This window comes from Acanthaster planci, linkage group LG03, assembly GCF_054643075.1.
Source record: "Acanthaster planci isolate LZ-2023a linkage group LG03, COTS_SCS, whole genome shotgun sequence".
NCBI classification, from domain to species: Eukaryota; Metazoa; Echinodermata; class Asteroidea; order Valvatida; family Acanthasteridae; genus Acanthaster; species Acanthaster planci.
The window spans coordinates 5,697,632-5,712,497 of NC_141779.1; the positions used below are offsets into that span (position 1 = coordinate 5,697,632).

At 42.3% G+C, this 14,866-nt stretch overlaps 1 protein-coding gene across 2 annotated transcripts; it reads right to left on the reverse strand.

Moving 5' to 3' along the window:
- Window positions 1-102: 102 nt before the first annotated feature.
- armc4 (armadillo repeat containing 4) lies at window positions 103-14,607 on the reverse strand. 2 transcript variants are annotated; one of them, XM_022246232.2, is made up of 17 exons: window positions 14,522-14,607; window positions 12,868-13,147; window positions 12,091-12,263; window positions 11,186-11,393; window positions 10,332-10,575; window positions 9,873-10,127; window positions 8,995-9,125; window positions 8,476-8,632; window positions 7,679-7,825; window positions 6,702-6,911; window positions 6,054-6,290; window positions 5,216-5,542; window positions 3,960-4,144; window positions 2,889-3,003; window positions 2,462-2,650; window positions 1,594-1,815; window positions 103-1,261 (listed from the first exon to the last, which is right to left on the reverse strand). In XM_022246232.2, exons 2-17 carry the CDS (start codon window positions 13,092-13,094, stop codon window positions 1,148-1,150), a joined length of 3,141 nt encoding a protein of 1,046 aa, XP_022101924.2. In that variant the 5' UTR covers window positions 13,095-13,147; window positions 14,522-14,607; the 3' UTR covers window positions 103-1,147. The 2 variants fall into 2 exon arrangements, with proteins under 2 accessions (XP_022101924.2, XP_022101913.2); XM_022246221.2 differs by having other exon boundaries at window positions 14,401-14,559.
- Between the last annotated feature and the right edge of the window lie 259 nt (window positions 14,608-14,866).

Below are 14,866 nucleotides of genomic sequence, written 5' to 3' on the forward strand. Positions count from 1 at the left end.
CTTGGCCGTCTTTTTGTCAATATGTCAGTCTGCAGAAAAACTCAGCCAAACCGGTGGTCAAAACGGTCACAGAAGGAACAAAACAGATCATGGACGTTCAAATACTGTCCTTACACATGTCATTGAATTCTTTATTGGAAAGACAGAACTGATGCCAAAATTGTTACAAGGCACTAAGTGATTAGAACCGCTATATATATTATACATCTCCATGGACGGAATACAAGAAAATCTCTACGGCAAATTAAGGAATTATTACAAATTTCAAATAACTGGTGGAAAACCAATAATTTCAAAGTGATAAAAGAAGTAACACTGCATTCATTTAACACCCTCATTCATGTATGTACAAGTTCAAGAATGACTCCATATGACCCAGTGTAAAAATTTGTATTTTAAGTTCTTGTAAACAAAATGGCTTCTTGTCAGAAAGTATTTACAGTTGGAAGAATGAAAGGTTCCTCTACATCCAAGTCTATAGACCTAAACAAACTTTCACAAGAGCTCCAAATCCACTACTTACAATGCTGTGCATTTCTAGGTAATCTTTTCCACAATACTTCACGCTGGTTCCAAAGTTTGACAAATAGTAGCCTTGGAAATACTCCAATTTACAGTGAAGACATTAGCATTTTGGTTGTAACTTCTGTTGCCCTGAAGTAGTTTTTGCATATTTTGTACATACTTATATACACTGACTGTTTTCAAAAACCAGTTTCTCTGCCCCAGTTCATCCTGCTGATGATGCTGTGAAACCAGTGTCTCTGAGCCACTTGCCTGTTCTCATTTGAACAATTCTAAGCTGTAACACTTGGACTTATTTTAAGCAAGCACACTTGTTTGAATCAAGTTCATGGCTCTGCTAAACATTGCATGATGATCTGATACTGACAAAATTGTATTTGTTGATTCCAAACTCTATGATATGCAAACAGATATAAATAGCCTAACATCGCTACTGTTACATGCTTATGTTATATGCTCAGCCATGAATTTGAACTTTTCTTCTGAACACAGTTTTTTCAGAAGTCTATTGTAAACTCAAGCAGAAGTGAAAATGCAAAGTGACAGAGATACCAGTTACCTGTCTCAGAACCGTCTCCACTTGATGGAAAGATGTACACTGAAGATATCTTTCTTGCGAGGTTTATTTATATTTAGCCTTTTCATTGGCCAATGCTAGTAGTCTGATGTTGCCGATACAGCCAGCTGCCGCTTCTTGTAGGGCAAAGTCATCCGAGCCAACCATGTCGATCAACAGCTGAGATAAGATAAAAAAGACAAGAAATAATTGTCACTTCAAGCTAACTTTCTTAATTGTGGGTAGGGCATGGGCTCACTGTGTGAAATGAAAGGGGTCCCGTTGAACCTAGCAACATGGAGCTAGCATAGCTGGGGATCGTTTGAAAAGTAGAGGCTGATGACCGAAATGTTTTTGTCAACAATGTCATCTGCTACTCTGTACTTTGTCTCTTTCAAGTAACGAAACCGTTTCTTCTGCATTTTTTAGGGCCAAACTTAAACATTCCTGGTTATCGCTTGGACATCACAAACATATTTCTGATTTGGGTCACAAAAACATCTGCCTCCTACCTTGACCACGCCACTCTCGTGCATGGTGATGCAGTTATTAGGATCCCTAGAGAGCTGGAACAAGGCTGTGGCTGTGGCTCGGTGCACATTGATGTCGGGCGACTTCAGGTAGCGCACCAGCGGTGCCACAGCGCTGTTCTGACCAAACGCCACGCGGTTGTTGCCCCACATGCAGCAGCGTGCGATGGCATCAGCCAGGTGCCTTCTCAGCTTGTCGTCCGTCTGTTCAGAAATGACAACAACAGGGTACAGGGCCCGATCAAAAGATACCACACTAGTGCAACATGATCACTTGTCCCAAGATTGGACACCAGTGCAATGGGCATACAATTAGTAATCAACCTTCTTTTGTGTAGAAAGGCATAATGATCACCACTTGATAAATGTACAGTTTTTATTTTTGAGCAGATCCAACACTGGATTTGACTGCAGTTTTGTCAGAAGTTTTCCTACTACCTACTGAATGTGGTGCTAAAATTTCTGCCTACAACAGTGGCTGAAAGAATTATCTAATGGATTCTTTGATAATAAAGGATATTAGAGGTTTCAAGGCTATGAGCAATAAATGCCAATCAAATTAGAGTTGCTATGAGGTCCCTTTATACAGATGAATTACAACAGAAAGCAGTTATAACAGGTAATTATGCCGAGCAAAATTTATATGTGTGAACACAAGGCAGAAACCCGCTCAATTTGCAAAGCATTATGTTGATACTAACTTTCCAAACAGGAACATGTTGTGCTTGCTGTCAGTGTGAACAGTAACGGGAAGCCACGGCTTTCAATATGGTTTACTACGCACAATATTGGCTACCAATGGCCATGTCAATGGGTCCTATCCCTAGTCATGAATCCAGACCAAACTTACAGTGGTGGCTAGCTTGGCCAACATGGGCACCACACCGTGATCAGTGATGACAGCTAGGTTTTCCTCATCCTTAGCAATGTTAGCGATGGCCGCACACACGCTGGCCAACACCTCCCTGTCATCCGACTTGAGAAGGCTGACAATGAGCTCTAGACCACCCACAAAGGATCTCACCATCTCACCAGCATCCTGGGCAAAATAAGGTATAAACCACTAGTATTTACATAGTATTTGTACAGGCTGCAGAAAGTATATCACATATGGTTGGGAAATTCTTAGTAAATTATTCGTTTGCACTGGCAGCTAGCCACAGTTTGGGAAGGCTAGTATGTGACTCTAACATCTAAAGAGCAGGTCTTAAAAACCACAACAACGGTAGATAGCGGTCCACAGATGCGACGGTGTACTGTGAAATGTGAAGGCCTACCTTTGCGTTCTCAATGCATGGGCAGATAGCCCAGGCTGCACTGGCCTGAACTTGCTGGTTCTGGTTCTTGAGCAATGACCAGAGAAGACGCACACCGTCCAGTCTGTCAATGATGCTGCAAGAGGAATGTCACACACTCTCGGTAGTATAAAGATCAAGCTACTTTTCTTTGGGGTCCAATTTTTTCGTGTCCCTGTTACATCTGACATGATTTTGTAAGAGCACATTCTTTGATTTCCAAGAGACGGAAACTGATGCAAGTTACAAATGTACCTGCTGTACAAATAAAAACAATTTGAAGTTGATTTCATTGATGTTCTATTTCAAATTACGTAGGTCAGGTGTCACAGGGACACAAACATGACACACCTGTGGAACCTCAATTTTCAAAATGGCCTGTATGTACCCACAACCTTAGTCTCAAGGCTATTTTTCCCCTTCATTAAGTTTGTTTTAGTTTGCATTAAACAGAGCACACTGAGCTTTGTGCTCAGATGTATCTTTCAGTCTGGCATCCTGATGAAAATGAGCATTATGTGGGTGAAAAATATTAAGGGATCCTACTGAAGTCCATGGTGCAAGTTTCTTTGTTTAAAAGGCAGCCTGTGACTCATTTTGTTAGATTGGGTGACATTAAGGAATAAAGGCCAATCCAATTCAGAATTATACAAGATTAAAGTCTTCCATGGTATCTGACAAATACATAATTTCAGGTTTTATTGGTTACAGGGTTATTGTGAATTTATCTGAATTAATGGCTGACATTCGCTTAAGAAACTGTAATTGACGACAGACACACATAGTGTTGGACTTATTGTTTAGTTACCAACGTGAAACCAGGCTACCAGAGACTATGTTGTCTCAGATTGTCAAATAGGACCCATGGGTTTTAAAATGTGGTTTTCTGAGCCCTTGGACATTATTGCAAGTTCAACTTATCTTGGCTTAATCACTGATAAAACAGTGGATGCTAATCTGATTGGAATATCCCAGACTATGTGTCTACAATCAATTCCGAGCATCAACAGAAGGGCATCTGTCATCTCTAATGATCAACTCACAGCAACTTACCCCATGTTGTCAGCTTCCGTAGCGCAGGCACCGACTGCCTTGGTGACATTGACCAGGAGGGCCTGGTTGGTACCCGTCAGTAGGTTGACCAGTGGAGGGATACCGCCTGCTTTACGGATGGACATGCGATTAGAGGGTTCCTGTGCTGCACATTCTCCCAATGCTCCAACCACATTGACCAAGACCTGTTTTTGAAAGTAGGGGTACCTATGAATACATGTGGCGCTTTGTAGAAAATTAAGCATACAAAAAGATGATGACTAAACTAAACTATTATGATGGCATTTACAACAACATAGGGCTCTTTCACCATAAATGAAAATTAGAAAGCTCCATTTTGACACCAGGAAAGGCTGGCCGGGAAGTCTTCTACAGATTATCTCATTTCTGGAGCCATGGGTTTTAGAAATTTTGATGCCTTTTTCCCATGAAAGGACTGTATAACAGACGGCACAAACCACAAAGTGTGCCAACTTCGGAGGAAATATTGGAGCCATGAACACTCAAACATCAGCACATCGGGGCTGTGAGATGTACATGAATTTTGTACACGTTTTCTACCATTCTAATTCTAAACAATGACATTAATCCCTGGTTTCCTTTCTTGTTAGAACGCTGCAGCAAAACATGGCTACTGCTCACAGTTGGCGTGAAAGTTTTCAACAAGAACATAAGAAGCGTATCCCGTTCTGATTCATTATGCACACATCATTGCAACAGTGGTGTGACAAAATCACTGGAACCCGACGTAAAGTTGGAAACTTAGCCATAATTTCCCAAGTAAAGCGCGCACACCTATGATGTAGTCACAAACACAGTGATGAACTGAATATGTCAATCAATTTTTTTGTTCATCTTTATAATTATGAGGTGAGCACCTTGTTGGTTTTTCTCTACATGGTTTGATGACCTGTCTTAACAAAAGAAATATCCTCATTGAGTGATACTCATTCACCATTTCCAACATTTGCAACACTGCTAATTTTGCTTATCATGTTTACAGGTTAACTTTTTGACGACTGTCCCCCCATCTGGCAAGATACTGCAACATGGGAAAGAACCACCAACACGGGGTTGACTGTTTAGTTTGTAGAGTATGGGTTGGTAGAGCCCCAGTATAATATAATATATAGAGGTTACAGGTTCAAATCCCCTCCAGTCAATTTCTGTAATTCATGTTCATAATTTCAATGTAAGCACCTTGTCAGTTTGCCTATACAGATTGCTCAACAAACCCGTAATGATTTCCAACCCACCTCCTCAGGCTGTTCATTGAGTAAGCCCACCAGCAGCTCAATGGCCTTGAGTTCCTGGAAGCGTGATACATTCTCGGGGCTCATAGCACACTTCCAGATGGCCCCCGTGGCGGCGGCCAGCAGCTCCTTGTTGTCCGAGTTGTTGAGCAGGGTCACCAGCGGGTCCAGGCCTCCGTACAGTCGAACCAGGTCCCGGGTCTCCTTCTCCTCGGCGCACTTGAAGATGGCGCTGGCGCAGTGCATCTGCAGCTCCTGGTTCTCGCTGTGTAGGTTCTTCACCAGGTCTTCTATCATGCCCTCGGTGCGAATGGCCAAACGGTAGCTATGCTGTGAGGGAAGACAAAATCAGGATAAATCTCTGGCTGGTTCTTCATCATGGTTGCTTCAACATTGGTCCTGTATACTTCAGTAAACTTTTAGTGCAGATTCATTTTTGTTTGTAATCAAGTCAGTTTTCTATGTCAAATAATCATTTATTTTTTTGTAAGTCAAATCATGTCTCAAGTCAAATTTCCGGAGTCAAATCAAGTCACAAGTAAGTTTTCCCAAGTCATGTCAGAAATTACAGGTCATATTTTTGTGTCATGATTGCTACCGTACTTAAACATTTTGTCTGACATCCTTTACTGATGGTGTGACCAATGAAACCCCACAATATTTTGGGTAAAATCTGCAGTCAGCTAGAGACTGAAAACCCATCCCACCTGTCAATCTACTGACCTTGGCAGGATTCAAACCTGGGCTGCAGAAATAAAGGCAAGGAAAGTACCACTGGCCTAAGCTGGCTTCCCAGGTCAACACATTCTTTTAAAATCAGAGGCAACTTGATGACCCTTACCTCTGAGGAGCACTCCTGCAGTGTGCCGACGACCGGGATGAGCATGTCCTCGTGGCGTGACTTGAGGAGGCGGGCCAGCAGGGGAATGCCTCCGGCCTTGCGGATGGCCTGTTTATTCTTGGTGCTCTTGCTGCAACTCCACAGAGCCAGGGCACCACACTTGGCTACCTCCACGTCCTTCTCAGACTCTGGGGTGACGGGGACGGAGCCGATGGGGGCGCAGTCCAACAAGGCCACCTGGATGAGATCAGAGAAATTAGCTCTGCTTGGAAGACAGGAGAAAACTAAAGAAAAGCAAACTTTGCATGGCTCTAATAAAAAGAGTTTAAATTACTAAACACATTTTCTTACACTTGAAATATTTTCATATTTATTGCCCTTTACTACTGTTGTAAATACACACGCATTTCTATGATGTAGTTTCCCATTTTTGTCAAAGAAAGTCTTTGCAAAGATCAATATATATTATATTTAACCAATGCAGTTGTGTTTTTCAACAAAACAATTCGGTTTGAAGAAAAAGGTTTTTTGCAATGCAAAACAACAACCATGACTGACATCCAGGGCATGACCAAATGAAGGCTATTAGGCACTTCCATGATGACAAAAGCAAAACTTTCTAATTACAAACAAACTTCCTCAACTCACAAGTTTACGGATGCCTCCATGCTGCCTGACCGTGCGGCGAGCCCTTCTGAACTTGGCCACATTGGCAATGGTCTCTGCCGACAGACACTTCAGATCCTTGTCGGAGGCCTCCAGGATGTCCACCATGGTCTGTAGGCCACCCAGGTCTGCAATGGCCTTGCGGATCTGGGTATTGCGGGATATCTCCTTTAGGATCTTCAGCGAGCCAATCTGGTTTTGGAAATCAAGAATTTACACCAGTAACATTTTTTCATGTAAATATTCCTTTTCTATGAATCTGACCTCATCTTATTTCTGGGGCTATATATTAAATATTCAACAGAAGGGTCTCCTTACAGTACTAAAATCACCACCAAAAAAAAGCAGACAAAATGTTGAGAAAAGCGGTCTTTCCAACGGGTGACACAAAGAGAGGTCTTGTTCAAACTCAAAATGCCAGAGGCATCATGTGAAAGCCATGTTACACCCACACAATGACGCCATGGACTTCAAACATTTCAACAGAAAACTAAATTATGTATAACTCAAAGTCACGTGAAGAAAGTACTACAACACAATTTGTGCAGTTAAGAACTTCCTTGTTTATTGAGGACTCATTTCCAAACCATGCAGTAAAGGCTATTCTGCATGATAACATATGTGGAGTATGTTTCCTATGGGACTGTTACACTGCGTGGACAGACTGCACGATATGACAGTGAACTGCTGTGTTTCGAAACCTGCATGATTTTTTCAAAGATATTGCACAGAGACGGCTTGCCCTGGCCAATCAGTGGATTTTTATGTATGACATCACAGGCTGTTCGTCCTATGGAGTGCTATCTTTATGGTGGAGAGTCACTTACTGGCATATCAAGTGGTTACTGCTTTGTATGTAAATGTAAAATATTGCACCGTACACCAGTTTTCTCCAACGTATTCTGTTAACACTCACTGGTGTAAATGGACCCCACACAACCCAAGGAATGGGTGCTCACCTTGCACTTGATGGCGTTGGTCTCTAGCAAGTTGATAAGAACATCCAGTCCACCGACATCTCGGATAGCCAATTGACAAGTCTCTTGAGACAGATTGAAGTCTCTCATGGCACACAATGCAATCACGGTGGCTGTCTGGTTACCTCCCTGAGGGGTCAAAAAAAAGTACTCTCACAATGACAATTGATTGAACCTTAAAAGAATTGGAGTGGCCAATCTTTCCCCCATTGCCACAATGTATATTTTCTTCATGCTGAGCCTTTGGGAGTCATTTTCACACAGGTGGGCCAAAAATGATCACTTCACAAATTGACATCTGCTCAGTACATCTAGGCCAACATGTGAATGAAAATGTGAATGATTTTAACAACAAAGCACTCTCAGATTAAATTCAAACTTTCCAAATGTACTCGTAATGAGTGTCAATACTTGCATGCTACATTCTAAAAAGATCAGTCATGGGACAGCCCAGACCTTGGAAGTGGATTCTGTTGACCCCTGATTCTACAAAAATGGCTCTTTTAACTTCACAGGCATGTTATATCCGGAGGCCATCTGCATGATCAGTCAACCATATCCAGCAACATGTTTGGGCTTTTGCCTCTAGAACGTTTTCATGACTCCTGTTGTGCTTGACTGACATTCCTTCACCCAAATGCAAACAAATAAGGACAAATGCCTGCAAATGTAAACTTGGGGGGGGTTATAATCATGAAAACATTCCCATTCAAAAGGAACTTGCAGAGACTGACTTCTGTGCTCAACACATCCCTTAGTCTGCCTTCAATAAAACCCACCTTGAGGTATTTGACCAGTTTCTGGATCTGCCAGTACTCTGAGGGTAGATCTGAGTTCTGCTCCTGGCGTCGGTCTGTAGATTCTTCTTCCTCTTCACTCTCTGAGGAACTCTCTGAATACTCCTCCTCCAGAGCTGGGGTCTTGGTTTTACGGTCACTGCAATAATCACAGGGTATGACACAATAAGTGACTGTGCAAGCCACTAAAGCATGCATGCAGCAACCAATGAGGACTTAGTGTCTCACGAGAACAGGGAAAACAATCTTTCTGACTCACTGCAAGCAATGAAATACAGTAACTTTGCATCTGGGATATGAAATTTACTGATTGGTTTTGTTCTTCACTGCTACAATATTGTAAGCATTAGAGAGAATCCAACCACTAAAATTAGAAGCTATTACTGCAATGGAACCAACATGTAACCAGCTGCTGGATTCAAACCGCCCAACCTCACGTTCCCTTATGAGCTCTTAAGACATACTCAATAGGGGTTAGAGTGCACTGATCTCTAGACTCACCTAGCTTGCCTAGACACTTTCTTCTCCGGTTTATCAACTTTCTCTTGCTTGACTTTGTTCTCCTCATTCTTCCAATTCAGCGTGGGTTGCATCTTCTTGCTGGGAGAGGTTTTCTTCTTAGTTTTTTTGGTCTGTAGATAAGAACACAGCAGCAGATGTAAATGATGACTATCTGTACATCTAGGGCATATTTGTTCATTTTTGCTCAAATGGTGTTTATTACTACTGAACACAGAGCACCGAGCAACTACAAAATGTAATACAATGAGGCATTAATCAACCATAACAGCAAATACTTGTGTATAATACACAAAATAGCTAGTGTACTGGAAGAGACAGTACTGAGCAGAGTCACAACTTTGGCAAGTTCTAACAGTGACTATGAAAGTCAAGTGATGGGTGGTCAGACTATCTAGTTGACCACTTGGAACCAGGCCCTGGGGTATGGTAAGAGTTGCTGGTTATCGACAGCCTTCTTTGAAATTAAGCAGAGGGAACCATTGAAATGAATATAATAAGAAGCCCTAAAGCAACAAGAGATGCAACTGAGACTGGGTGCTGAATAGTTTGACTAGGGTTGATTAAGTATTACGGAATTGCACATGCACTTGGTGAGACACAATTGACCAGCAGTCGCACAACAGTTTGAGCTCAAATTTGTTCTAAAAAGCTAATTGTATGGAATTGGTTAGCTTCAAGTTGCGCAAAGGAGAAGAAATGTTTCCAGCGAAAAAGGTTACCATTCAAACTGTCATGGCTTCTATAATACTTTATTCTTGCTTAGTGTATAAATTTACAAAGCATCTCATTTCCACTTGGCAGTAACTAAGTCCCACTCTAATTTGTATATGTAGACATGACCTCTGTTGACACCTGACCTTTTCCTTGATGACCTTCTCTTCTTTCTCCTCCTTTGCTTTCTCCTTCTCCATCGGTTTGTCAGGCTCGTCGTCCACATGGGCATCCTCATATGCATTCAGCTGTTCCGTTTTCTTCTCTTCGTGCAGAGCAAACTCTTTGCTGCTGATGATGTCCCGGAATTTCCTGCTCTGGGCCGATAGGAGGCTGACCAGATCCTTGAATGTCTCACCCTCACGATCAAAGTTGGACTCGTCCAGATTGCTGGTAACTCCCTGAAAATTGTTAAATGAAAATTGTTGAATAACATAATTGTCCAACAGTGGCCAAGTGAACTGTATAGTGAGCGCCAGTGCTATGCTACAGACTCTGTATTGAGTTTCATCAAAGCACTCATGCAAGAGAATGTAACACAAAGTTTGACTAGACATCGCTGCCCTCATGTAAGTAACCCCTCGCCCTTTCCCTCATCTACCAACCTTGTTGACATAGCAGCCACTAGTGTTGGCTGTGACCGACACCTCGTCCCCGTCCAGGGGCTTGATGAGCAGGTAGCAGATGTCGCCATTGACCTGCCTCCAGGGAGGGGCATGGCAGCCATTGTCAAACTCATACTCCAGGATGTGCTGGATTCTCTCCAGGGCACAGCTGCTGTCTGTGCCAGCGAAGGATTGCAGCAGGTGGATCTCATTGTTGACCAGCTGAGGTGTCAGACGGATTTCTCTGCAAGGTGAATATTCATGTGACAGGTTAAATTTATTCAAGAGAACTCAATTGTGTTTCTATCTAATCAAAAAAGAGCGGTTTGACTCCCCCAACCACTTGTACAAAAAACAGATAAATTTTGCAAAGATTTACTGCCACAAAAGCTTCAATAGAGCAATAAAAGATTAACATGACTTTTTTTTTCTTAAGGGAGGTAGTTTTTGAAATAAAGGTTATCTTTGGGAAGGAAGATAATCTTTGTTCCTTCATGATGTTTCAGTAAAATTGCACAAGACTGTAAATACTGTTTAAGACCATATCATGGAGGTCTTGTGTTGGTCCAATGATGGTCTTGTGGGGATCTTGTGAGGGTCTAAGGGGTCTCAACTACAAGACCGCCTCATACAATGGCAAATTGAGAAACAATTTTGATTGCATTCCACTCATGAACATGATTTGTGTGATCTTCGATTTGTGCTTACAATGTATATGGTGCACAGCACATGCATTTTTCGCATGAATTTCCTTTTCCACAGATAAAGAAGTACATGTTTACGGCACCAAAGATAAACAAATTAAGTCAGCTTTTATGTGGTTTGAAGCAAAATTCAAGAGAGAGAAGTCTTACTGCGACAGCTCCTTGATGCTGTTCCTCATCAGCTCCATGTCAAACTGCTGGGCCAGGAGCAGCAGGCGGAGTTTAGTCTGGTTCTCCTCAGCGGTAGTGTCCCCCGCCTCCTTGCTGGTCTGCTCCAGTAAGCGCAGGGTGGAGTTATCCTCCCCTTCTACTGTGGCAAAGCCATCCCCGAGGATCTTGGCCACAGGGTCTCTGTTAGCTGTCGACAGAGAAAAATAATAATACACCGTTTATAAGGCGCACACTAACATCATCTCGTCTGCTCAGTACTAAAACCGAGGTCTTTATGGCACTCTCATGATTTTTGGCAAATACTCTTAGGGCCTTACTTTAACAGAGAAAGAAATACTAAATTGGAACAGATCATGTTTGGAACTACTGTGGAACTACTTTATTTGAACAAATAGTTTGGGGCCAATAGACTTAAATTTCATGCCCAATTTCATACTTAATGCAAGATTTTTTAATAAGGACTTTATATTAATGACATGACAATCTGTCATTCAAAGGTACTGATGTTCCATGTTCATCAAGCTCACAACATCTGAACGTTCCTGAAACCATCTCCACTCCCTGGGGAATTTAGAGCTCAATGCCACCAACCCAGACACAAAGGGCTCAACATGACAACCATCTTCCCCTCATCAAAGGTACCTGTTACCCTCAGGTGTAGAGAGGTTAAGAGGTAAAGTGACTTGATCCCTCCCCTCCGGATTGATTTGAACCCTCTACCCTATGATCAGGAGCCACCAACTCTTAACCACCCAGCCACTATGCACAGGATAACAATAAAATAAGTAAGATGTGCTTTTCTGTTATTGAGTCAAAATGTATGGCTCCTGCCTGATTCCCTCTTCCTTCAAATCAAATCAAGGGACACTAAGTTGGTATCATACCTTCCAAGATGGCCCTAGCCTCTGCCATCTTCTTGTTGCCTATGGCCTTCAGCAGATTGCTCAGTTCTCCTAGCGTAGACACATGGACTTTGTGGTTCAGCTCACCCAGCTTCTCAACAAGCAACAAGGGCTGGTCATTCTTGTCTTTGACTTTGGAACACAATCCATCATTGCTGTTAAATAAAAACCAAAGCTGTTGATACACAGTTACGCACACTCCATGTGACATCTGCACGAGGACTGAGCGGTTACTGCACAGATATGTATTTCATTTCAAGACATTTAGCTTTCTGTTTTTCCAATAACAGTAACTTTCATGCCCAAAATGCAAGGATAGTTTCCATATTGTTTATTTATGAAGTGTTTATGCTGGGCACTGACAGCGTGTAGAGGGTTTTGACCGACGTGTGTATGTGTGGAGGGCAAACAATGACTGTGTGGTCGATCGTGCACATGCACATGTAGATGTACAGTGGTCGCGCAGTGACTGCAGGTCGGCAGGTCAGCCACGCCTGTGCATTGTACATGCACTTGGGAACGTCCTGTGGCCCATGGATTTTTCAAAGACAAGTTACAAGAGCTGCACTCCGAGGGTTAAAAATAAACTGCATTTTTCTTGGTTTTTTTTCTCAATGCAGTGATCTTAAAAAACACAAGTTTGTGGAATGATACACAAAGTAAATCACAAACCCCCAAATCGGATAATTTTGACAAATTGCAGTAAACAAATTGCAGTAACCTCTAGGCTACACGCTCTCAAATGTTCAAGTGATTTACCTTCGCTCGTAGTCCCCACTAAATTCGGAAGTATCCAGCACTGTCTTCCACACCAGCGGCGTCTTGAACACAAGGGCAGCCTCTTGAGGGTGCTTGGAAGGGAAGGCCTCCACAAAGCGGATGAAGCTGTTCAGCAGGATCTCATTGGCCCGGTTGAATTCCAGCTTGCCCTCTCCCCCTTCGCTGACGGAGGTCCACTGGGCGGCCCGTGCCAAAGTTTGGCCCATAGTGCTGGTGGCTTACGAGTGAAAATTTAGTCACTAATCTGGCACTGTCTTTCCTGTTTGTCAAAACCGAACAAAAATAATGGAGAAACACATCTGATTAAAGCATTGCATCTGGACAGGTTGATACCATGGACACTTTGTACCGAAGGCCTACTCTTATTAAATAATTTGTAGTTCAAATTTAGTGTAAATTTTACACTAAACTTGAACTAAAATTTCACACTCAGCATGGGCTATTCATTGACTGCACTTCACAACGGACTGAGTGCTTTTCTCCCTGTATCTGTTCACTAATGTACAAATGCCTGGCAAAGCTATCCCGTACAACTTCTGCGCAATGCATGCGGTCGGACCTGTGTTTAGGGGAGAAAGAGTTCCTCAGCTAGCAACCGTGTCCCTGTCTGATTCTTGAGAGACTACAGAGTTTTAGACACTGAAACATTTACAAACTAAGCTATAAATGCTAGTTAAGCGGACTCTTCACAAAAAGCATGCTTTGTCGGCACACGCGTGCCGACAACTGATTCCCGAGTGCCGTAAGTCCGGTAGCTGTGATCGCATCAACACTGTACAATGGACATTGCAGTCCTTGGGAATCAGTCATGGGTGCGTGTGTGCCAACACGGCATGCTTTTTGTGAATAGTTCCCTACTAGAGATCGGTGCACCACAATGTCATCTCCAGGACATCAACATACAGTTCAAATCACTATTTGAAAAAAGAGATGGTGACATCGCACTCAAAGACAAGACCGTTTCCGATTTGAGGGGAAAATTTCTCTTTTCTTCACAAATGTGAGTAAACCTTACCATTATTACGTCTACTGGAATCTTCGATTCTCACTTGATCCTAAGCCAGGAGTATTAATTAGGCCTACTAGACAGTTTAACATGTTTAAGGACCCTTGTGGAGGTGAATTTGGAGGATTTGGATTCGGGATACAAGCTATTTTGAGTGAAACAAATTAATGGAAGCAAAAGCCTATGGAAGGCACTTGAACCTTACTATCAATCAACCATGTCCAAATGTTAAAAAAAGGCGATTTGTATTGTAAATTGTAGGGTCCAAGTTACTGGGACTAGGCCTAGGCCAACCCACCATGCCTACAGCCTTATCGCAAAAGCTGCATGGTTTATTTTGCACAATGGTAGAAAAGGCATTGTGCAAAATCACCCGTCCAGTATTTGCAGGCTTGGGTACAAAATTTGTAGCATTTTTAAAAGCTCAAGGCCTAGGCCTACGTAATTGAGTTCTAAAAGGGATTTCCACTTTAGCACAAAGCTTGTTGTTAAACCATTTTACTTACCTGAACAATCTTAAACTAGGGTAAGTGGTGGCTTTCAATGCATTTGTAAAAAATAAATTTTCACAAGTTTTTATTCTGTAAACATTACAATGCCAAAGCAACGTCAGCCATGGCTACATACCGTATGCGTACTGAACAGAATTACTCGCACGCTGCTGTCAGGCTGTTGCTATGTATCACGCTGGTACTTTGTCTGCTTCGCAAGTATAAATGTAACGTGTTTAGGTACCGTATAAGAGAATGGGAACCAGTAAAGTGACTGTCCCAGCGGCACAGCGCCCTCATTTTGTTCAACTAGCGGCTCACAGCACAGATAAAGTCATTGTAGATCTGTGCATCTCAGCTCTCTCATGCACTGAAGTATTGTGTGTATTTGATTTTAATTAATTAACGTGCGATATTTCAGTCGAGTCAGTTGGTTTTGTATGCTTCTTTTTTACAACATTTAACGTTTCAGCATTTTCCG